The sequence below is a fragment of the Oncorhynchus keta genome, chromosome 5 (assembly GCF_023373465.1).
Source record: "Oncorhynchus keta strain PuntledgeMale-10-30-2019 chromosome 5, Oket_V2, whole genome shotgun sequence".
NCBI classification, from domain to species: domain Eukaryota; kingdom Metazoa; phylum Chordata; class Actinopteri; order Salmoniformes; family Salmonidae; genus Oncorhynchus; species Oncorhynchus keta.
In genome coordinates, this window is record NC_068425.1 from 12,496,568 (window position 1) to 12,521,250 (window position 24,683).

At 44.2% G+C, this 24,683-nt stretch overlaps 2 protein-coding genes across 2 annotated transcripts in view; one reads left to right on the forward strand and one right to left on the reverse strand.

Moving 5' to 3' along the window:
* The window catches only part of LOC118370837 (SRC kinase signaling inhibitor 1-like), a 174,365-nt gene extending 152,059 nt beyond the window's left edge, over positions 1–22,306 (reverse strand). Inside the window, exon 1 of the mRNA XM_052518307.1 lies at positions 21,857–22,306. Within this exon, the coding sequence (XP_052374267.1) occupies positions 21,857–21,878 (22 nt within the window). The 5' untranslated portion in view covers positions 21,879–22,306. The remainder of the gene's footprint in view (positions 1–21,856) is intronic.
* Positions 7,946–11,196, forward strand: LOC127930004 (uncharacterized). Its single transcript, XM_052518732.1, has 2 exons — positions 7,946–8,006; positions 9,157–11,196. Exon 2 carries the CDS (start codon positions 9,164–9,166, stop codon positions 10,514–10,516), a length of 1,353 nt encoding a protein of 450 aa, XP_052374692.1. The 5' UTR covers positions 7,946–8,006; positions 9,157–9,163; the 3' UTR covers positions 10,517–11,196.
* Positions 22,307–24,683: the final 2,377 nt, after the last annotated feature.

Here is a 24,683-nt window from a genome sequence, read left to right on the forward strand (position 1 = left end):
AGCGGTAATATACAAGCGGAGCCCTGGGAGCGCAGACCGCATCAATAATTCTGGGGCTGTATGAATATCTGACGCTCCATTCCTGGGGTTGGTGTCAGCAGAGTCGTGAGTGGAGAAAAATAAGTGATTTACGCCGTTACCCAGGTTTATAGCTGATGCACACATTCTACCTGTATTATAATCTGGACAGGGGTTGGACTGAAGTAGGGCAGGCCAGCCCTCTGGAGGTGTGTGTGTGTGTGTGTGTGTGTGTGTGTGTGTGTGTGTGTGTGTGTGTGTGTGTGTGTGTGTGTGTGTGTGTGTGTGTGTGTGTGTGTGTGTGTGTGTGTGTGTGTGTGTGTGTGTGTGTGTGTGTGTGTGTGTGTGTGCACGCGTTTGAGCGTGTGTGTGTGTGTGTGTGTGTGTGTGTGTGTGTGTGTGTGTGTGTGTGTGTGTGTGTGTGTGTGTGTGTGTGTGTGTGTGTGTGTGTGTGTGTGTGTGTGTGCACGCGTTTGAGCGTGTGTGTGTGTGTGTGTGTGTGTGTGTGTGTGTGCACGCGTTTGAGCGTGTGTGTGTGTCTGCCTGCTTGCGTGTATGCGTGTGTTGAACAATAAACACAAACACAGCCTCGTCTTGATTGATCCTTTTTTTAAATTGAAGTAGTTCTGTCCTTGAGCTGTTCTTGACTATTAATGTTCTGTATTATGTCATGTTGTATTGTGGAGACCCCAGGAAGAGTAGATGTTTTTACAACAGCTAATGGGGATCCTGATAAAATACCCAATATTGACCCTCTGTCTCATTCAAAGTAGATACCATCTCTGGGGCATCTGTTTGGCAGCAGGGGGAGTGGAGCAAGCCGTGGTTGATGTGCCCCTCTCTCTGCCAACACTGATTGGGCGCTAGCCTTTCATTACAGCCCTGCTGCCATTGTTGTCGGTCCACAGGAGGGGAGCGAGGCGCTGCCATCCAGAAGAGGGACTCATCCTTTTCCCGTCCTGCCCATCGATTGGAATAGTACCCTGGTGAGCTGAGATACGGCTGGTGTGGGACAAACAGCTCCCCTGGCCTGGCAGACTACAGTAGCAGAACACCTGGCTGACTACAGTAGCAGAACACCTGGCTGACTACAGTAGCAGGACACCTGGCATGCCAACCCCAACGGAGCAGCTGCAGGGAGCTACACTGACACGCTCGGCCACTCACTGCAGAGCTGGAGATAACAGCGCAATCAGCAGTCAACACAGGTCTCTGATTAACAATACACAAACACACAGACACAAACAGACAGACACACACACACACACACACAGACACAAACACACAGACACAAACACACAGACACAAACACACAGACACACACACACACAAACACACAGACACAAACACACAGACACAAACACACAGACACAAACACACAGACACACACACACACAGACACACACACACACAGACACAAACACACAGACACAAACACACAGACACAAACACACAGACACAAACACACAGACACAAACACACAGACACACAGACACAAACACACAGACACACATACACAGGTTTGCATCCTGCCGACACAGAGAAGGGGTCATAAGGTCAGAGCTGCTCCAGTTAGTTTTTCAAACAGGTGTTGGTGGATTTGTGTTGGATGTGTTGCCGACGGGGATGGGAACACGCGCATAACGACGTGAGCTGTTGCTCGGAAGTCTGTCTGGGTAAACAGAGGAAACGGATACATTCACTGTGCTAGAAACAGAGAGCTAAAAGCCTTTTGAGGGAGCAACGGACTCTTCAAACAAACACAAAAACATTCCGTGTGTGTGTGTGTTTGATGTACACTCTCTCTCTCTCTACGTAGTGTGCAGTAGAGGTAATTGGCCGGTGCAGGGTGTGAGTGAGTGAGTGAGTGAGTGAGTGAGTGAGTGAGTGAGTGAGTGAGTGAGTGAGTGAGTGAGTGAGTGAGTGAGTGAGTGAGTGAGTGAGTGAGTGAGGGCAGTGGTATTACCGTGGCGATGCCAATGTGATAAGCAGCACCGATGTTTCGTTCCACCGCTTTATTTCACAAGTGCTGGTTGAAGCTTCTTGTCTCCACATACCCCTTTACTATCTATCCCCACCCCACTTCAACCTCTCAGCATCCACAACTACACTGGTGAGATCACGTGTTTCTGGTTTCCTAGTGACCAGTGGAGGAAAGAGGAAGTGGGAGGAGGGAGAGGGATGTGGAGGTGGATTTTCACCTTCTGTGTGTGTTTGTGTGTGTCTCTATGTGCGTTTGTGTGCGTTCATGTGCGTGCGTGCGTGTGTGTGTTTGTGTGTGTCTCTGTGTGTCTGTGTGTGTTTGTGTGCGTTCGTTTGCGTGTGTGTGTGTGTGTGTGTGTGTGTGTGTGTGTGTGTGTGTGTGTGTGTGTGTGTGTGTGTGTGTGTGTGTGTGTGTGTGTGTGTGTGTGTGTGTGTGTGTGTGTGTGTCTCTATGTGCGTTTGTGTGCGTTCATGTGCGTGCGTGCGTGTGTGTGTTTGTGTTTGTGTGTGTCTCTGTGTGTCTGTGTGTGTTTGTGTGCGTTCGTTTGCGTGTGTGTGTGTGTGTGTGTGTGTGTGTGTGTGTGTGTGTGTGTGTGTGTGTGTGTGTGTGTGTGTGTGTGTGTGTGTGTGTGTGTGTGTGTGTGTGTGTGTGTGTGTAAATGGTGCTAAATATGGGCGGTAGAGGAAACATTTTTCCCAGCCATTACAGCATTCACACTGAGCTCTGTGTTTGGCAAAGCGGACCTCCACACCCCCCTACTCCCTCCTCTATAGGAGTGTTATTGAGCAAGGTCAAACATCAGGGACCTTCCTCTCCCGGCAAAAAAACAGCCCTGGAAAACCCCCAGTCACTCTTGCTACACACAGTAGCTGCCAATAACACACACACACACATACACCCTGGTTCATTATAACCTATATGCATCTCTAGTTGTATATCTTCTCTTCACATAATATGATAACTCCCTCTCCCATTACTCTCTATGCTGATTGCTTTCCTCTCACTGCCATTTACAGACACACACTGTGGTCCTCCCACTCACCCACTCACTGTCACTGGCATCTGAACAGTCTTTTCTTCAATGTGAACAAAGTACAGTCTACAGCCTGCGGATTACTTTCTAGTGTGTTCTCCACACAGGCTGAATACACAATAACATCTGGACACAGTGTTAAACACACCAACACCCAATTAGAGCCAAAGAGATTGTCAGATGATGATAATTAAAGCCAGACCTGAGAGAGGAGAAGCCTCCACACACACACACACACACACACACACACACACACACACACACACACACACACACACACACACACACACACACACACACACACACACACACACACACACACACACACACACACACACACACACACACACACACACACACACGTGACAGGTGTGACTCATTTGCATGTAATCAGAAACAGGAATTTCTAATGGCTAATTGACTGGTCATGTGATTTGAGCTGAATGTATTTATGCCCCCCGCCCACAGGAAATAATGCAGTCTGGAGGCATGGTGGAGCCTTGTGTTAGAGAGCTTATGGATGATGCATTCAGTGAGAGAGCACATGGCTAATGGAGTTTGTGCTGTAAAAAACATGGACACCTGCCTGCTGGGCTGGGCTTTGTCGCTTCCTGTGCCCCTTTGTTTTCTTTGTCTTGGTTTGTATGTGTCTATGTTGGTTTTAACTAGGTTTTTAAAGCTAAACGTAACCAACAATTTTATTTATATCAATGAAATATGAAGACAAAGAAATGTAATTGAATTGAGACTAGGAAGTGTGCTGGAACCGTGATGAAAACCACGCCTTAAAATAAATGTGTTAAATTGTCATTGTGTTGACTGCCTCTGCATCACTCGGCCTGCTCAACCCAGACTTAGAACCTGTCACTATCCACCTTGTGATACACACACACACACACACACACACACACACACACACACACACACACACACACACACACACACACACACACACACACACACACACACACACACACACACACACACACACACACACACACACACAACACACACGCAAAGCTACAGAAGTTGTGGCCAATCTGGCCAGTCTATATCTTTGTCGACTGTAAATAGTGGACCAAACAGCTAATGTATTGGGCTGTGTTAAAGCTGTGTTAAAACAGCTAGTGTATTGGGCTGTGTTAAAGCTGTGTTAAAACAGCTAATGTATTGGGCTGTGTTAAAGCTGTGTTAAAACAGCTAGTGTATTGGGCTGTGTTAAAGCTGTGTTAATACAGCTAGTGTATTGGGCTGAGTTAAAGCTGTGTTAAAACAGCTAGTGTATTGGGCTGTGTTAAAGCTGTGTTAAAACAGCTAGTGTATTGGGCTGTGTTAAAGCTGTGTTAAAACAGCTAGTGTATTGGGCTGTGTTAAAGCTGTGTTAAAACAGCTAGTGTATTGGGCTGTGTTAAAGCTGTGTTAAAACAGCTAGTATATTGGGCTGTGTTAATACAACTAGTGTATTGGGCTGTGTTAAAGCTGTGTTAAAACAGCTAGTGTATTGGGCTGTGTTAATACAGCTAGTGTATTGGGCTGTGTTAAAGCTGTGTTAAAACAGCTAGTGTATTGGGCTGTGTTAATACAGCTAGTGTATTGGGCTGTTATAAAGCTGTGTTAATACAGCTAGTGTATTTGGCTGTGTTAAAGCTGTGTTAAAACAGCTAGTGTATTGGGCTGTGTTAAAGTCCTTCCTTTCCCATTAGTGCTTTAGACTGAGTCATAGGAGATAGATGCCACCCAGCTAATGGATCAGGAGACACAACGCCTCGCTCTCTCCTACAGCCCTATGCTGCTGGAATGTGGTGAAGACCTGACCTTTTCACACAACACTCTCTAATGCTTTATGGCACTGCCCTGGCAACCATGGAATTCACGTGCATTAACGTGTCATCATCGGTCATCGCTCACATGGCTATCATGGCAAAGACATTTAGGGGTTTTGTGGCTATTGCTGTGAGGCGTCATCTATGTTAAAGGTATATTATTTTAAATCCATTTTGAAAAAATCCTCCCATTATACTATAGCCTACTGGATAATTGAAGTAAATTTGTAGTTCCTCTAGTTTGAACCAAATGCTATTTGCTGGTTAGTACTCATTACTATATTACATTAGTAAGATATGAATAGGATTCCTTGTGGAAAGGGTCATTCCTGGTGGAGAAGATGAGAAATGAATTGACTTGTGTGCCACAAGGTCACAGCACTGAACATACTTCTGTCCAGCAGAGACTTATGTTCACATGAGGAGGCACAACCCACGCACGCACAAGCACACACATTCTCTCTCTCACAAACACAAGCCCTCATTTCATTAGATTATTGCTGACTGTTCGAAACGCAGTGTATTTTACTATTAATTGTTGTTGGTTCTAGTTTGAATTGTTGCTATACTAGAAGTTAACGGGTACATGTATGAGGAACGTACTGTATATGGTGGGGTCATTGGAGGTTGAATAAGTCGTTTCGGTCTGGAAAGTTACTAAGTAAGGGAACAGGTAATAATTTGGTTGCGGTCACTGATAAGGTAGGATACCTGTGGAGTAGTGAGGAATGGGGGCTGAGGTCAGGTTAGATGAAGTGAGAAGGACAGTTTTATTACACACATCACTTAACTTCCTGCCTAGCAACAAAGATGTATTGTTTAGAGGTGCAAGGAGGAGACTCTACCTAAAGGAGGGTATGAATACTTGTGCTGGTGGAATCATGTCTTTGTCTTTGCAGCAGTTTGACCCCGTGGGTGAATAAACTTGGTTTATAATAAACTTGAGATTTGACTAGTTGTCCGTTCGGTTTTTCACTCTGTTTGTCAGAACCTAACATTGTAGAACAAAGTTTATTTAAAGAAAACATGAAATATACATTTAAAAAAAAAATCTAGATATCACGTGGAGGCCATATCGCCTAGCCCTAACCTGGAACCACATAAGGTTCCTCCAGGGGTTCTCATATGGGGACAGCCAAAGAACCATTTTAGGATTTAGATAGCAAATGTTTTCTAAGAGTGCAGTTGTGTGGCATGTCTCTCTCAGACATTCAGGATCTTAGTATCCTATCCTTAGTGTCCTAGGCTAAAAATAAGCCTTCCACGACCATAAGACCCACTAATAATGTCATTATTTACAACAAATAGTTTAACCTACTTTCTTTTCAATAATCACTGATCTGGCTTTCAAGTCTGTCTATGAAAATGCCCCTTTTGTAAAAAAAAAATATATATATATATATACAAAACCATGCATAATGCACATGAACTAAGAATAAGTATCTTCTAGTAGCAGGCATTATAGAAAATGTACACGTGACTCGTAAACAATCGCTCAAGCATAAACCTACGTGCTCGTAAGTAGCCAGCTAATCTTTATATTTCAAGTTCAGCTAACTTGGACCTTTTTGCTAGCTAACAAGGTATAACACAAGGTTCTACGAGGTAGAACTGTCTGTCTCCAACTGTGTGAACATCATACTAGCCTGTCCACCTTGTTAAGATGTTGAAATCAAGTGGTCTACCTTGTTTCTCAGAAATAGAACGAGTTGCCAATTCCTTATAGAACTGGGTTTTATGTTTATATCACATTTATAAAACACAGACTAGAGAGCTAGTATAACAGTCTTCGGGCTAAAATGCTGCTAGCAGTTTCCCAGAATCAACGTTCATTGATACTCCTGTTTTAGTAGTGTCTGCGTGCAATATGAGGAGTTGAGACATAGTGTGTCTGATTAAATGGGAAGGTGCTTTACAATAGAAAGGGAGTGAATGAAACGAGACCAAAAAGACAACAGGAGAACAAGAGGACATAAAGGCTCATAAAAACGCGAGAAAAAAAATATTTGATTCTTGTGATACAGGCATTTGGAATACTGAGCTAAAACATACCTTTGAACTAATCAAATTAGATACCTTATTCCAGGTACAACATTTTGGTTCCAGGTAGACCCCTTTCAGGTTCCATAAAGAACCCTTTCCACAGGCTTCTACCTGAAACTGAAAAGGGTTATCTTATGGAGAAGTATTTTTTCTAAGAGTGTGGTAGTAAACCGCAGGGGGTAGAGGTGATGGGATTATTGAAACGTGGAAGGCAAAGCAGACTATCCTTGATGATGCTGCCTGACAATTTTTGCAAACGGATGCATTTCTGTTTGCAGTAAATGTCAGCGTTTAGCATTGCACCGGAGGAAGGAGGGAGAAGCAGAGGGAGAAAGGGCCTGCCGTGGCTGCTTTGTATTCTGGACCAACCATTTCACTGTCATTGGGTAGGAATGAAAAGCAGAAACACACTGTGTTTTACCAGTAATTGTTGTTGGGTTCTAGTTTGAATTGTTGCTATACTAGAAGTTAACGGGTACATGTATGAGGAACGTACTGTATATGGTGGGGTCATTAGAGGTTGAATAAGTCGTTTCGGTCTGGAAAGTTACTAAGTAAGGGAACAGGTAATAATTTGGTCACGGTCACTGATAAGGTTGAATAGCTGAGGAGTAGTGAGGAATGAGGAATGAGGTCAGGTTAGGTTAGATGAAGTGAGAAGGAACAGTTTCATTACACACCTTACTTGACCCCAAAAGGGTTCTACCCGAAACTAAAAAGTGTTCTCTTATGGAGACAGCCGAGGAACGCTTTAGGAACCCTTTTTTCTAAGAATGTGGTAGTAAAACGCAGGGGATAGAGGTGATGGGAGAAGAACAGATGAGGGAGATGGTGGTCTGTCGTACTGAGGGAGAAGTTGGTTGATGCATGCAAAGTCTGAGCAGTGGAACGCAACCTCTGCTCAAGTGTAAAAAGGTGAACCTCCTGTTATAACTGATTGTGACTTGGGGGCACACACAAACACACACCTGAGCGGTCTGCCAGGTTAGTGCGTGAATGTGTGACTCATTTCCTTTCCTGGAGACGTCAGTCTTCTGCTGGGCTGTAAAAGGAGGTGAGGTGGTTCCGTGTTCACTAGATCAGAGGACGGTTCACCAGGAACACGGTCAGAGAATATCATTTTCTAATGCATACCTACTTTTTCTCTTAAATGCTCTTATTATTTATGTGCAGTTAGGAATTGTAAAATGCCTAACAGTGTTTATGATCTTATAACTTGTATCTGATTACAATGAAAAGCAATTTTTTTCCCCTAAATGCTCACTTGTATTACGCTTGCAGTTACGAATTGTACTGCAAATTCTTAACAGCAATTGAGCTCGGAGGAAGGAAAGACAAAAAAAAGCTCCAATAGTGGACATTAGGACGAGGAATTGCCAGGGATATTATCACGAAACTTCGGTGCCGATAGCATTATGAATTACAATTCTCAAGATTCTATATAAATTTGACAACTGTTAAGGGCCCGTAAATAAGCTTTTCACTGTAAGGTCAACTACACCTGTTGTATTCGGCGCATGTGACCAATACAATTTGATTTGATTTGATTTGTGATTCAATACTGCGTTTATATTGCAATTTGATCTTTTCAAACATGTTACTCACTATATGTCAGCTGCAGAGAGGCAAGAGAGAGCATGAGAAAATGAGTTTTGATCGATCAGGGAAATAAAAGTGCTGTTTAACAACGGGAGGTCCTCGAATAACTAACTAAACACAACTAAACATGAACAAAACACAGGTGGTGGAGACAATTACACCGCGAGATACTGCAGTAGAGAGATTCTGTTTATATTCTGTATCTAGGCAACAATATACAGCATCCATAACTCGCTACCGACAGTAGCAAAAAAAGGACAGCTATATATCAATATAATATACATTATTGCGATATGTAAATGCATAGACTTTTCCCCACACAATTCCCTTATTTGCTACGTTTGCTGTACATAGCTCTACGTTACTATTTTTGGTATCTGCATAAGCACAGTATACATGATCCCATTTCTAGCTCCAGGATGGTGGCAGTTTGAAAAAAGGGAAAGTTGATTGTTCTGATTTATTGGCGCATTGAACCATGTCGTACACTGTAGTTTAAAAACTCTGTGGGTAGTGGTAAAAAAAACATCATATTTGAATTCCCCATCTTTATGCACCTTAGCCATTGTAATCAATTGTAATCAATCAATCCATCCCCCCTCAATTTCTCCCTAGGTTGTACTGCTTCCATCATACAGTCTGTCTCTCTCACACAGGATTACCATGGAGAGAAAAGGCTTGCGTTGCATCTTTGTCTTGTTGCTACCACTGGCCTTAGAGTCTGCAGATATACCTGTCCTTAACTCAACAAAAGACCTCAGGAACTTGGAGTTTGGCCACAGATTCCCTCGTCATGGTCTAATGCTGCTCCACTTTGTCTCGGGCGGCATTAACGTCGATAACGACGATACACTCATACCAACGTTCTTACCAGAAAGGGGAGACTGGGGCTTCCATCACTTCAATAACTATGAAGTTTTTCCACAACTGCAAAATCAGAACAGACAGGGTTACTACGAAGTCGGGAATATCAACACACCAACAGCATACTCACTCGATCCTTATGTCACTCTCAGCTATTACCTTACCCCAGGAAACTTAGAGAGGAACATGGACAGGTTAGTTGTCAGAACAAGACCCAACAGTCCACTGTTAGAGGCAGTTTACATCACTCAGCACTATCGAAGAAGCAGTGAGTATGACCACAAAAACACCTACCAGATCAGCCCCGCCCTCCTGAGGGAGATCAGGACCCTCTCGCAAAACCGGGTGAACAGTGTGGATGTGTTTCTGTACGCTGCCGGCTATGACGTAGACTCCAGAACCTTCACATGGAACTGCTCTGCCACTGATAGCACATACACGGTTGAAGACACAGGCAGAATGACTCTAAATGAGTCCCCTGCTATAATGAAAGGGGCCGTGGTGAATGACCACCACACAGAGTGCTATGCTGTTGTGCTCCAGGTGAAATCCACAGAAAGTGGGTACGCCCGGCTCAGATGGGCCAATGTCCCTGACAGCCTACTCGATGTGGGGGTGATGCTGGCACTCTTTAATAAAGATGGAAAGAATCTCTTATCTCGCTCTCTTGACACGCGTAGCTACGGAACCTATGACACCAACCAGTACCTTAACCACGGGCTACAGGTCAAGCTCCTCTCCAAGGACGGGTCAGATGTCTTCATGAGAGGACCTCAGTATGATGACGCAGACAGGAAGGTTCCTGTTGGCATCGAGGGGTATGACGCCAGTCTGCAGCTCTACACTAAAGACGGCTACGGATGTGCTCGCCTGTTCATCAATAAGACCTTCACTGATTGGAAGACTGATTTAAGACTGAAGTACTCGTGGGTTGGATTCTACACCAATCACAACTATTCTAGTCATTGTTACTATACTTACCAGTATGCTATCTATTTCACTAAACAGGATGACACATATGATATATATGATAAATATGATATATATTCGTACGAGTCTAGTTTGTCCATTCAACCTGGAGCTCAAGCTCGATTCTTCCTCAAGGAAACATATGATCAAACTCTGGCAAAAACTAAACCATGGGAAAGGTAAAAAGGTGTCTGGAGGATTGCTGGTATTCGTATTAGTGTCTCCAGCCATGAGCGAGGTACTTAACCCCTCAGACTGTCGAGCAAAAACAGTCATTTAGGGAGAAACCAGCAGAATCTTACAACACTTGGAAAGAAATTGGAAAGCAACTGTGTAAATTTAAAGCACCCAACAGAGAACACCTCAGTCATGTGATTAACAAAGAGCCCTGTCTCTACCACTTACACAACACCACGCCGTCTCCGTGGCGACAGGGAGCAGCCAATCACCATGCTGATGGCAGTAGAGAGCAGACAGGATTGGACACATCTGACCCTTCTGTAACTCAGAGACCGATTAGACTACTACTAAAATATGTTTAGTCTCAGGTAATAAGATGGAGATGTAGGGAGAGGATGAGCGAATGAATCAAAAGGCATAAATCAGCATAATGCCCTGAGGTAGTTTATCAACTACCCTAAGCTGACCTATGATAACTTCATAACTGCAACAACAAACTACCCAGACCAGACCAATCGAGCACTGATGTCTGTAATGTCTACATGTATTGTATTGTCTACTACCGTCAATTGTGTTACAGTTTTTCAATATAAATTGCAAAGTATATTTTGTTGTGTTCATGGAGCCCAGGAAGATTAGCGGTCGTCAGGGCGTCAGCTAATGGGGATCCCAATAAAGATAAATATGAATAACATTGTGTTATATTGAAGGCCATGATTATCAAGATTGCTAATGGATGAGTAGATTTGTTTGGGCTGGTTAGACTCACAATCTAACCACAGAGGAGCAGAGGAGGGCCAGCAGTATTTTGACTAGGCTTGCAAAATGCTGGGAACTTTCAATACATTTCACAGAAATAAATATATTTAAAGCAGTGGAGGCTGCTGAGGGGAGGACGGCTCATAAAAATGGTTGGAATAGAGTGTAATGGCTGAAAATGGAGTGAATGGAATGGAATCAAAACACATGAAAACCAGCTGTTTGATACCATTTCCTTCACTCCATTAAAGATCATTTACGGTAAAAAAAAAAGTCTCTTAACTTGTCTGTTGGCCCTGCATTAAAGACCATATACGGTTAAATAAAATTTTGATAAATAAAAACAGTCTCCAATTTTCCAATTTCAACCAATTTCATTTAAGGGCATAAAAATTGACAGCTGTGCCATATAAATTGCAAAATAGTTTATTTTTGATGTACCCATTCCATGGCACATGGTTTATTAATTGATATGCAAAACAACGCTGGATTTAAAACTTCACATTTTTCTATTTAAATTATTATACAAATTTCTTGCAACCAATAGAATGTTATATACAGTGCCTTGCGAAAGTATTCGGCCCCCTTGAAATTTGCGACCTTTTGCCACATTTCAGGCTTCACACATAAAGATATAAAACTGTATTTTTTTGTGAAGAATCAACAACAAGTGGGACACAATCATGAAGTGGAACGACATTTATTGGATATTTCAAACTTTTTTAACAAATCAAAATCTGAAAAATTGGGCGTGCAAAATTATTCAGCCCCCTTAAGTTAATACTTTGTAGCGCCACCTTTTGCTGCGATTACAGCTGTAAGTCGCTTGGGGTATGTCTCTATCAGTTTTGCACATCGAGAGACTGATATTTTTTCCCATTCCTCCTTGCAAAACAGCTCGAGCTCAGTGAGGTTGGATGGAGAGCATTTGTGAACAGCAGTTTTCAGTTCTTTCCACAGATTCTCGATTGGATTCAGGTCTGGACTTTGACTTGGCCATTCTAACACCTGGATATGTTTATTTTTTAACCATTCCATTGTAGATTTTGCTTCATGTTTTGGATCATTGTCTTGTTGGAAGACAAATCGCCATCCCAGTCTCAGGTCTTTTGCAGACTCCATCAGGTTTTCTTCCAGAATGGTCCTGTATTTGGCTCCATCCATCTTCCCATCAATTTTAACCATCTTCCCTGTCCCTGCTGAAGAAAAGCAGGCCCAAACCATGATGCTGCCACCACCATGTTTGACAGTGGGGATGGTGTGTTCAGGGTGATGAACTGTGTTGCTTTTACGCCAAACATAACGTTTTGCATTGTTGCCAAAAAGTTCAATTTTGGTTTCATCTGACCAGAGCACCTTCTTCCACATGTTTGGTGTGTCTCCCAGGTGGCTTGTGGCAAACTTTAAACAACACTTTTTATGGCTTTCTTCTTGCCACTCTTCCATAAAGGCCAGATTTGTGCAATATACGATTGATTGTTGTCCTATGGACAGAGTCTCCCACCTCAGCTGTAGATCTCTGCAGTTCATCCAGAGTGATCATGGGCCTCTTGGCTGCATCTCTGATCAGTCTTCTCCTTGTATGAGCTGACAGTTTAGAGGGACGGCCAGGTCTTGGTAGATTTGCAGTGGTCTGATACTCCTTCCATTTCAATATTATCGCTTGCACAGTGCTCCTTGGGATGTTTAAAGCTTGGGAAATCTTTTTGTATCCAAATCCGGCTTTAAACTTCTTCACAACAGTATCTCGGACCTGCCTGGTGTGTTCCTTGTTCTTCATGATGCTCTCTGCGCTTTTAACGGACCTCTGAGACTATCACAGCGCAGGTGCATTTATACGGAGACTTGATTACACACAGGTGGATTGTATTTATCATCATTAGTCATTTAGGTCAACATTGGATCATTCAGAGATCCTCACTGAACTTCTGGAGAGAGTTTGCTGCACTGAAAGTAAAGGGGCTGAATAATTTTGCACGCCCAATTTTTCAGTTTTTGATTTGTTAAAAAAGTTTGAAATATCCAATAAATGTTGTTACACTTCATGATTGTGTCCCACTTGTTGTTGATTCTTCACAAAAAAATACAGTTTTATATCTTTATGTTTGAAGCCTGAAATGTGGCAAAAGGTCGCAAAGTTCAAGGGGGCCGAATACTTTCGCAAGGCACTGTAGATGCGTTCTGTCTCGTAGAGATGAATTTACTTTAGTGTGAAAAGTGCAAATCAATCCCAGAACAACAGCAAAGGACCTTGTGAAGATGCTGGAGGAAACAGGTATAAAAGTATCTATATCCACAGTAAAATGAGTCCTATATCAACATAACCTGAAAGGCAGCTCAGCAAGGAGGAAGCCACTGCTCCAAAACCGCCATAAAATATCCAGACTACGGTTTGCAACTGCACATGGGGACAAAGATCGTACTTTTTGGAGAAATGTCCTCTGTTCTGATGTAACAAAAATAGAACTGTTTGGCCATAATCACCATCGTTATATTAGGAGGAAAAAGGGGGAAGCTTGCAAGCCGAAGAACACCATCCCAACTGTGAAGCACGGGGGGTGGCAGTATCATGTTGTGGGGGTGCTTTGCTGCAGGAGGGACTGGTGCACTTCACAAAATAGATGGCATCATGAGGGAGGACAATTATGTGGATATATTGAAGCAACATCTCAAGATATCAGTCAGGAAGTTAAAGCTTGGTCGCTAATGCGTCTTCCAAATGGACAATGACCCCAAGTATACTTCCAAAGTTGTGGCGAAATGGCTAAGGACAACAAAGTCAAGGTATTGGAGTGGCCACCCCAAAGCCCTTACCTCAATCCTATCAAAAAGTTGTGGGCAGAACTGAAATAGTGTGTGCAAGCAAGGAGGCCTACACACTTGACTCAGTTACACCAGCTCTGTCAGGAGGAATTGGCCAAAATTCACCCAAATTATTATGTGAAGCTTGTGGAAGGCTACCCAAAACGTTTGACCCAAGTTAAACAATTTAAAGGCAATGCAACCAAATACCTATTAAGAATATGTAAACGTCTGACCCACTAGGAATGTGTTGAAAGAAATAAAAGCTGAAAGAAATCATTCTCTCTACTATTATTCTGACATTTCACATTCTTAAAATAAAGTGGTGATCCTGACTGACCTAAGACAGGGAATATTTACTTGGATTGAATGATAGAAATTGTGAAAAACTGAGTTTAAATGTATTTGGCTAAGGTGTATGTAAACTTCTGACTTCAACTGTATGTATGTATATAGTATATATATTTACCCCAAACATATATGGGGGTTTGGAAATGATGCAGACAATTACATTGATGGAAGCAACAATCTTTCCTCAATAATAGAGCTGATCCACCCCTTATAAAATCTTATTTTTTTTATATAACAAAAAAATACTATTAAAAAACACCACTTAAAAACCTTTAAAAATCCCAATTTGTAGATGGATACGTCGACCCATTGTCTAAGTATCCACCATGAGTAAAGTAAATCGGTCACTCTATTAAAGATACTATAATTTGTGTTGAAATTGTACTGGCTAAATAACATAGCAACCGTCTGGTTGCGAGTAGAGAAGAGAGAGAGAGAGATTGACTGAGAATGACATTTTTGGCAAATAAAGTATGCAAATCTTCAGTTAGATAAATGAATGCTACTTTTCCAACAGTCATAGGCTTTGACGGCTTGGCAGGATAGAAATGGTCAACAACAAATCATCAAATGTGATTCATTTCAATAAAGCTCATTTCAGGACAATTATGGGGATGTATTTCTTCATGATCTGTAAACACACATAGGCCTACAGCTTAGTGTATTACAAAAATATATACATCGAAATTAACTGCTGTGGAAAATCAGAATAAAATATTCAGACTTCCATGATGATACACAGACATAAAAATCTACCCTGTTGTGATCTTAGTATGAAAACAGGGACCTTTAATAAACACATGTAATCTTCAAACCTTGGAATCATTAATGACCTTCAAAGCTTAGTAGTACAACTGTGACCGATTCCTGATACACGCTATTCCTTTTGGAAGGATCCAATCTCAAACACAGAGGGGAGGAGGCCATGTGATTGGTTGGGAGAACCCCTGACTTCTCAACAACAACAACAAAAAACAATGAAACTAGGGAGGGAGTATGAAAGGAGGGAAGGCTGTCCCAATCAATATATGAGAGTAAAAGTTGGCTCTGTAGAAGCGCTCAGTCATCCATCTTCTCCCACAGTGCTGAAGCCCCTATGAATGCAGAGAGAACCTATAAAGACCATCTGCTGACAGAGAAGGTTTGAGCACCATCACACACTGTTCTAAACCAGTACGCGGGCTCTCTCTCAGACACACACACAATACACACACACACACACACACACACACACACACACACACACACACACACACACACACACACACACACACACACACACACACACACACACACACACACACACACACACACACACACACACACACACACACACACACACTGTTCTAAACCAGTACGCGGGCTCTCTCTCAGACACACACACACACACACACACACACACACACACACACACACACACACACACACACACACACACACACACACACACACACACACACACACACACACACACACACACACACACACACACACACACACACACACACACGCACACACACTGTGAGAACCGCTCCTCCTTCATGGAACAACAGCATGCCTAAATGATTGTAGACGAGCTGTGTGTCCTGAAGGGTAGCCTATCGCCTTGTGTGTCTGTGTTCTTAACATACTTTGTAATGCATGTGATATCTGGTTTGCTATCACTACATTTGATGCAAAGCTACTCCCAGTTGGTTCAATTACTTCCAAAAGGCCCTCAAACCAAACAGCTATGCTGCCATAAAGCATTGCATCATCACCAGCCAATCGGCAGGCAGCAGTCATGTGCTTTGTGCAACAAAGACCTGGGGAATAAGCAGGTGCATGGCAAGAAAACAATGAAATATAGTCGCATACCGTATAGTATAGATAAATACACAGACACAGACAGAAAAATGCATAACATTAAAGCACACCCACACACACTCATAGGTTTCGCAATTGCTATTCCCTGCTTGAAACAGGCCCATGGATAGACTGAAATGTTTGCTTGTGGCTGTATCTCTTCGATTCACGCAAGTGTCTCGTCTAATGAAGAGGAGAGAACAAATAAATGGAGAGGAGAGAGCAGATGAAAAGAGGAGAGAGCAGAGGTACACAAGCCTTCTCAAGTGTCCTTTTAAATAACTACTCTAAGAGCTACCTTCAGATACTGTTGCATTAGCCCTCTGCCAAGGCAGGTTGAAGCTGTACACGCGCACGCACAACCACACACTGACACACACACACACACACACACACGCGCACATACTGACAGACACATGCACGGATGCGCACACACAAGAACATGCGCACACACTTCACTCCACTCATCCCCTTATACAGTAGGCTGTGTTTGTTATCCTTCGGACATGGACAGTCATGCCGTGGTATTAGAATGTTTCCCTCCCTCAGAGTAGTGTTATCTCCCACCCATACAGTGTTACAGCATCCTGTCACTAGCAGCATGCCTACCGCTTCCCTCTGACATGACTTCTGCTCACTGGTGACAATCACTCAGCACACACATGATGTGTGTTGAACCCAGTCCCACATAAACCCTACTACACAACGTTGTTGTGGGCACAAAGCTCTGGCCAAGATCGGATCCCCCCGCTCCAAGGTATCAGTAGGGGAATTAGACTCATACAAGGCAGGCTCCTGGCCTGTAGCTTCTCCTATTAGTGCATTGTTTCTGTAACATGGTTTCTGTAGTGTGTACTGGTCAACCTCAGTCAAGGGCTTAAGATAGACTTGTTTCCGTTTCATCATTAGAAACTGAATGGTGATATTTTCAGGCTACTTAAAGCTGGCCTTCAGTTACCTCACTCAGCAAGTTGTCTACAGGCATACGGCTGACCTCGGCTGTGTCCCAAATGGCACCCTATTCCCTACATGGTGCACTACTTTGACCGGAGGCTATGAGGCTATGATCAAAAGAAGTGCACTAGGTTGGTAATAAGTGGCATCTGGGACGCAGGCCCTCATGTCTGTTTGGAGGAAAAGAAGCCAGTGGCTTAGCTATTCAGCCTACTAATCCATTTCAATCCCTCTAAAAACCAGACAGCAGATAAAACCCCAAGAACGAACAGAATGAAGGATAGCGGACAGACAGACAAGAGTCCAAAGCAGCCCTGGCACATTTTGTTCTGGATATGACCGCTGACCAAAGGCATTTTGGATACGGCACTTTCTTTCTTTCTTTCATCTCTTGACCCTTTTTGAAAGCGGATTTTCCTTTTGAGGCAATTCAGGTTACGCGTTCTGGAAGGCGACATGAATAGAATCACACCTGTCTTTGGATCTAGTGTAAGCTCACCAAGTCATCATCACTAAGAGAAAAGACACTCGTTCAACTCCACCTCTCTCCTCTACAGTACTCTGCCATCTTCATTGTCATCCACATCCTTCGATTACTTGCAGTGCATTTGGAAAGTATTTAGACCCCTTGACTTTTTCCACACCTTGTTACATTACAGCCTTATTCTAAAATGGATTCAATTATTGTTTCCCCTCATCAATCTACACACAATACCCCATAATGGCAAAGGAAACACTTTTTTTATTTTTTATTCTTGCAGATTTGCAAAAAATAAAAAACATAAATACCTTATTTACGTCTGTTTTCAGACCCTTTGCTATGACACTCAAAATTGAGCTCAGGTGCATTCTGTTTCCATTGATCATCATAGGGGGGATCCATCGATTGGACATGATTTGAAAAAAATAAACACCTGTCTATTATACAGTTGAAGTCGGAAGTTTACATAGGTTGGAGTCATTAAAACTAGTTTTTCAACCCTTCCACACATTTCTTGTTAACAAACTATAGTTTTGGTAAGTCGGTTAGGACATCTACTTCTGCATGACACAAGTTATTTTTCCAACAAATGTTTACAGACAGATTATTTCAGTTATAATTCACTGTATCACAATTCCAGTGGGTCAGAAGTTTACATACACTAAGTTGACTGTGCCTTTAAACAGCTTGGAAAATTACAGAAAATTATGTCATGGTGCGAAAAGTGCAAATCAATCCCAGAACAACAACACAGGACCATGTGAAGATGCTGGAGGAAACAGGTACAAAAGTATCGATATCCACAGTAAAACGAGTCCTACATCGACATAATCTGAAAGGCCGCTCAGCAAGGAAGAAGCCACTGCTCCAAAACCGCCATAAAAAAGCCAGACTACAGTTTGCAACTGCACTTGGAGACAAAGATCGTACTTTTTGGAGAAATGTCCTCTGGTCTGATGAAACAAAAATAGAACTGTTTGGCCATAATGACCATTATTATGTTTGGAGGAAAGGAGGAGGCTTGCAAGTCAAAGAACACCATCCCAACTGTGAAGCATGGTGTGGCAGCATCATGTGTGGGGGTGCTTTGCTGCAGGAGGGACTGGTGCACTTCACAAAATAGATGGCATCACGAGGGAGGACAATTATGTGGATATATTGAAGCAACATCTCAAGATATCAGTCAGGAAGTTAAAGCTTGGTCGCTAATGGGTCTTCCAAATGGACAATGACCGCAAGCATACTTCCAAAGTTGTGGTAAAATGGCTTAAGGACAACAAAGTCAAGGTATTGGAGTGGCCGTCACAAAGCCCTGACCTCAATCCTATGGACAATTTGTGGGCAGAACTGAAAAAGCGTGTGAGAGCAAGGAGGCCTACAAACCTGACTCAGTTACACCAGCTCTGTCAGGAGGAATGGGCCAAAATTCACCCAACGTATTGTGGAACACTTGTGGAAGGCTACCCAAAACGTTTGACCCAAGTTAAACAATTTAAAGGCAATGCTAACAAATACTAATTGAGTGTATGTAAACGTCTGACCCACTGGGAATGTGATGAAAGAAATCAAAACTGAATGACATTTCCTAACTGACCTAAGACAGGGAATTATTACTTGGGTTAAATGTCAGGAATTGTGAAAAACTGAGTTTAAATGTATTTGGCTACGGTGTATATAAACCTCTGACTTCAACTGTAAGGTCCCACAGTTGACAGTGCATGTCAGAGCAAAAACCAAGGCATGAGGTCGAAGTAATTGTCCGTAGAGCTCTGAGACAGGATCGTATCAAGGCACAGATCTGGGGAAGGGTACCAAAACATTTTTGCAGTATTGAAGGTTCCCAAGAACACAGTGGCCTCATTCTTAAATGGAAACACCACCAAGACACTTCCTAGAGCTGGCTGCTCGGCCAAACTGAGTAATTGGGGGAGAAGGGCCTTGGTCAGGGAGGTGACCAAGAACCCGATGGCCACTCTGACAGAGCTCCAGAGTTCCTCTGTGAAGATGGGAGAACCTTCCAGAAGGACAACCATCTCTGCAGCACTCCACCAATCAGTCCTTTATGGTAGAGTGGCCAGGCGGAAGCCACTCCTCAGTAAAAGGCATGTAACAGCCCTCTTGGAGTTTGCCAAAAGGCACCTAAAGACTATCAGACCATGATAAACACAGTTCTCTGGTCTGATGAAACCAAGATTGAACTCTAGTCACTCTCTACGGTGAAGCATGGTGGTGGCAGCATCATGCTGTGGGGATGTTTTTGAGCGGCAGGGACTGAAGGTAGTCAGGATCGAGGGAAGATGAACGGAGCAAAAATACAGACCGATCCTTGATGAAAACCTGCTCCAGAGCGCTCAGGACCTCAGAAGGTTCCACTTACAACAGGCCAACGACCCTAAGCACACAGACAAGACAACACAGAAGTGACTTTGAGACAACTCTCTGAATGTCCTTGAGGGACCCAGCCAGAGCTTGGACTTGAACCTGATCGAACATCTCTGGAGAGACCTGAAAATAGCTGTGCAGCAACACTCCCCAACCTGACAGAGCTTGAGAGGATCTCCAGAGAAGAATGGGTGAAACTCCCCAAATGCAGGTGTGCCAAGCTTGTAGCGTCATACCCGAATACATTGTATTGTCTATCAACCTTGTGTCTTTGTACTGCTTCTGGCCTGTTCCTCCCGCAACCGTTACTTACACTACCATCTCATCTCTCCTAAAATCTCCTTTATTCTGTCATTTCTTTCATTCTCTCTCTCTCATCCTCCTTATCACTCTCTTCTCAACTCGTTTTCCCTCTAGCAACCAGACAGTCCCTGGTTGATGGGAAAATAAGAGCAGTGGAAGGGGAGGGGGAAAAAAGAGGGGAAGAGACAGGAAAAAAACAGAGAGGGAGGGAAAGAAAGGTAGCAGAATTCCCCAAGCTATATTCCTCCCTCCACTCTGAGCAGTCAGCCATCCCTCCCTATTCCCCTTTTCTCTGCCTCTGTGTTCCCCTTTTCTCTGGCTTATCAAAGACGCACATCCATCCCATTAGGGCTAAGGCATGCCTCAAGCATTTTTTTATCCATCCATTTCTGTCTTTACATCCCCCACCCCCAGACATACACACACCCTCTCACTCCTCTCTTGCTCTCACTCTCTCTAAGAATTCCTCTTTCTTACACTTGTCTCCCTCCATTTTCAGGGGTGTTTCAGCAAACCAAACCTATGCACTGCTTTTTCCAGTTTGGAGAGAGAGAGAGCGAGAGAGAGAGAGAGAGAGAGAGAGAGAGAGAGAGAGAGAGAGAGAGAGAGAGAGAGAGAGAGAGAGAGAGAGAGAGAGAGAGAGAGAGAGAGAGAGAGAGAGAGAAACAGACATCAAAAGCACACCAGCAGAAAACAGTGCTAACCCACTCACTCCTCCATTAACAGCACCATCCCATTTTACACACTCTCAAACAAATTGACTGTGCTCTACACACCCATTCATTTCCATCTCACTTTCTCTCTCTCCCTCTCTCACACACAATCCTTGGAACGCTTCACTTCCCCGAGGCTTCCCATGAGGCTGACAGATGCAGCTGTTGTCACTGCCTCCTCCACACACCGGTATTTCCACCTTCTGTTCACCTCACACACACACACAGTCAAACATACACAGTCTCTCTCACACACACACACACACACACACACACACACACACACACACACACACACACACACACACACACACACACACACACACACACACACACACACACACACACACACACACACACACACACACACACACACTCTCACACACCAGCATCTCCTGCCTCAGTAATGACAGTTCTATTCCCTAAGCTCTGCACAAGCCCCTTCCCATTTCCCGGCTCTTCCGCACATGCATGCATCCTGCAACCTCCACCCAATCCCTCCAGCATCTCCCAGTATCTCTCTCATCCACAACCCCACATCCCCACTCCCTTTCCACAGCCATCCTGCATTCTTGTCCCCGTCAGAGCATCACATTCTAGCAATGCCTCATCGCCAGCACCCACATCCAACCCCCCACTCCCTGCTGGGAGAGTATCTGATAGCACAGACCAGCAGATTGGAAAATATAACACATTGTAAAATAAAATTGAGCTGCTACTTATGTACACATGGAGATAGTAGCGTTGACATGCCTTGGGATGGTGCATTGCCCATGCTGCGACGCGGACAGCTGGAGCCGAGAGTGATCGCGTTTCCTGTTCCTCCTCTTTTTTCTCCTCCCTCCTGTCCCTCACGTTCTCTTCTTCACACAAGCGTTTAGTCTCTCCTTCCTCGTGCCGTTCCTGCTTCCTATTCGTTCCTCTCCTTCTTCCGTCCTCCTTCCCTTTGTCTCTCTTTTCCTCTTGCTCTCTTGGATCCTCCTCGGCGAGATGGCTGTGATCCAGCAGCCGAGCTCTGATAGCTGTGAGCGTGTGTGTGTGTGAGAGAGGCGTACTCTTTAGCAATAAGTGCCTAAGAAGAGAGTGTGTGTGCCTGTGCAGAGATGCTCAGCACACGGCTAAGAATGAACCAAAATGTTGTTCATGATAGTTTATTGTGCTCTCTCTGTCTCTTTCTCTCTCGATCTCTCCTGTTTCTCTCCATTGCACACCTCTCTCTCTTTCCATCTCTCCCTCTCTCTTAAAGGCACAGGCAGTGCGTTGCATTGCTACAGTCCTGGGGGCGCATCTCTCGCACCGAGTGATGATATGGTAACCAACGGGAGCCAAGGGACTTGGTCTTGTGGAGCTCAGAACCAGAGCTAGGAGGAGGTGGGTGGAGAGACGCTCCCCAGTAATGAGAGAGGAGGCTGGGGGAGATAGTGATCCTTTCTAGGTCCCTCAAACACACACTCAATCTGAGGAAGATTGTGTGTAATGTGTATACAAGAAGATATGGTGGATGAGAGAGAGAGAGAGAGAGAGAGAGAGAGAGAGAGAGAGAGAGAGAGAGAGAGAGAGAGAGAGAGAGAGGGAATGGAGAGAATGGAGAGAATGGAGATGGTGTACTGTACCAGCAGTCTTTGGCCCATGCAGAGGAAATGAGAGAGAGAGAGAGAGAGAGAGAGAGAGAGAGAGAGAGAGAGAGAGAGAGAGAGAGAGAGAGAGAGACCAGCAGTCTTTGGCCCATGCAGAGAGAAAATTAGGGAGAGAGAGAGAGAGAGAGAGAGAGAGAGAGAGAGAGAGAGAGAGAGAGAGAATGGAGATGGTGTACTGTACCAGCAGTCTTTGGCCCATGCAGAGAGGAAATTAGGGAGAGAGAGAGAGAGAGAGAGAGAGAGAGAGAGAGAGAGAGAGAGAATGGAGATGGTGTACTGTACCAGCAGTCTTTGGCCCATGCAGAGAGGGCATTAGCTCACTATCACAGCCAGTGTTATGCTCTGTCAGCCCACTTTCCCACTCCACTGACCACAACAATAGAGTTATGAGTTCAGTTTCATACTTATAAAAAATGGTAAGGTGAAAATACCGCCATGTGACTGGAGCAGCTCGGGATAGCTCTGTGGTGGGCGGGCCAGAGGCAAGGTTACTCTTGACAGGCAGCTGCAACACAATGTAAGTCCACAGGGATACGAACCTGTTATCGCTGTTATCAAATGTTATTAGTCACATGCTCTGAATACAACACCTTACAGTGTAATGCTTACTTACGAGCCCCTAACCAACAATGTAGTTTCAAAAAATATGGATAAGAATAAGAAATTAAAGTAACAAGTAATTAAAGAGCAGCAGTAAAATAACAATAGTGAGACTATATACTGGTACAGGTCAATGTGCGGGGGCACTGGTTAGTTGAGGTAATATGTACATGCATAGATGATAACAACCAAGAGGAGCAGCGATGTAAAAAAGGGTGGGGGGAAGCAGTGCAAATAGTCTGGGTAGCCATTTGATTAGGTGTTCAGGAGTCTTATGGCTTGGGGGTAGAAGCTGTTTAGAAGCCTCTTGAACCTAGACTCCGGTACTGCTTGCCGTGCGGTAGCAGAGAGAACAGTCTATGACTAGGGTGGCTGGAGTCTTTGACAATTATTAAGGTCGTCCTCTGACACCGCCTGGTATGGAGGATGTCAGGAAGCTTGGCCCCAGTGTTGTACTGGGCCATTCGCACTGCCCTCTGTAGTGCCTTGGGGTCAGAGGCCGAGCAGTTGCCGTACCAGGCAGTGATGCAACCAGTCATGATCGATGTTGCAGCTGTAGAACCTTTTGAGGATCTGAGGACCCATGCCAAATCTTTTCAGTCTCCTGAGGGGGAATAGGTTTTTTCGCACCCTCTTCACGACTGTCTTGGTGTGTTTGGACCATGTAAGTTTGTTGGTCATGTGGACACCAAGGAACTTGAAGTTCTCAGCCTGCTCCACTACAGCCCCGTTGATGAGAATGGGGGCGTGCTCGGTCCTATTTTTCCTGTAGTCCACAATCATCTCCTTTGTCTTGATTACGTTGAGGGAGAGGTTGTTGTCCTGGCACCACACAACCAAGTCTCTGACCTCCTCCCTGTAGGCTGTCTCGTCGTTGTCGGTGATCAGGCCTACCACTGTCATCGGCAAACTTAATGATGGTGTTGGAGCCATGCCTGGCCATGCGACTGCATGAGTGAGTGAGTGAGTGAGTGAACAGGGAGTACAGCAGGGGACTGAGCACGCACCTCTGAGGGGCCCCTCTGTTGAGGATCAGCATGGCGGATGTGTTGTTACCTACCCTTACCACCTGGGGGTGGCCCATCAGGAAGTCCAGGATCACGTTGCAGAGGGAGGTGTTTTGTCCCATGGTCCTTGGCTTATTGATGAGCTTTGAGGGCACTATGGTATTGAACGCTGAGCTGTAGTCAATGAATAGCATTCTCAAATAGGTGTTCCTTTTGTCCAAGTGGGAAAGGGCAGTGTGGAGTGCAATAGAGATGGCATCATCTGAGGATCTGTTTGGGGGGTATGCAAATTGGAGTGGGTCTAGGGTTTCTGGGTTAATGGGGTTGATGTGAGCC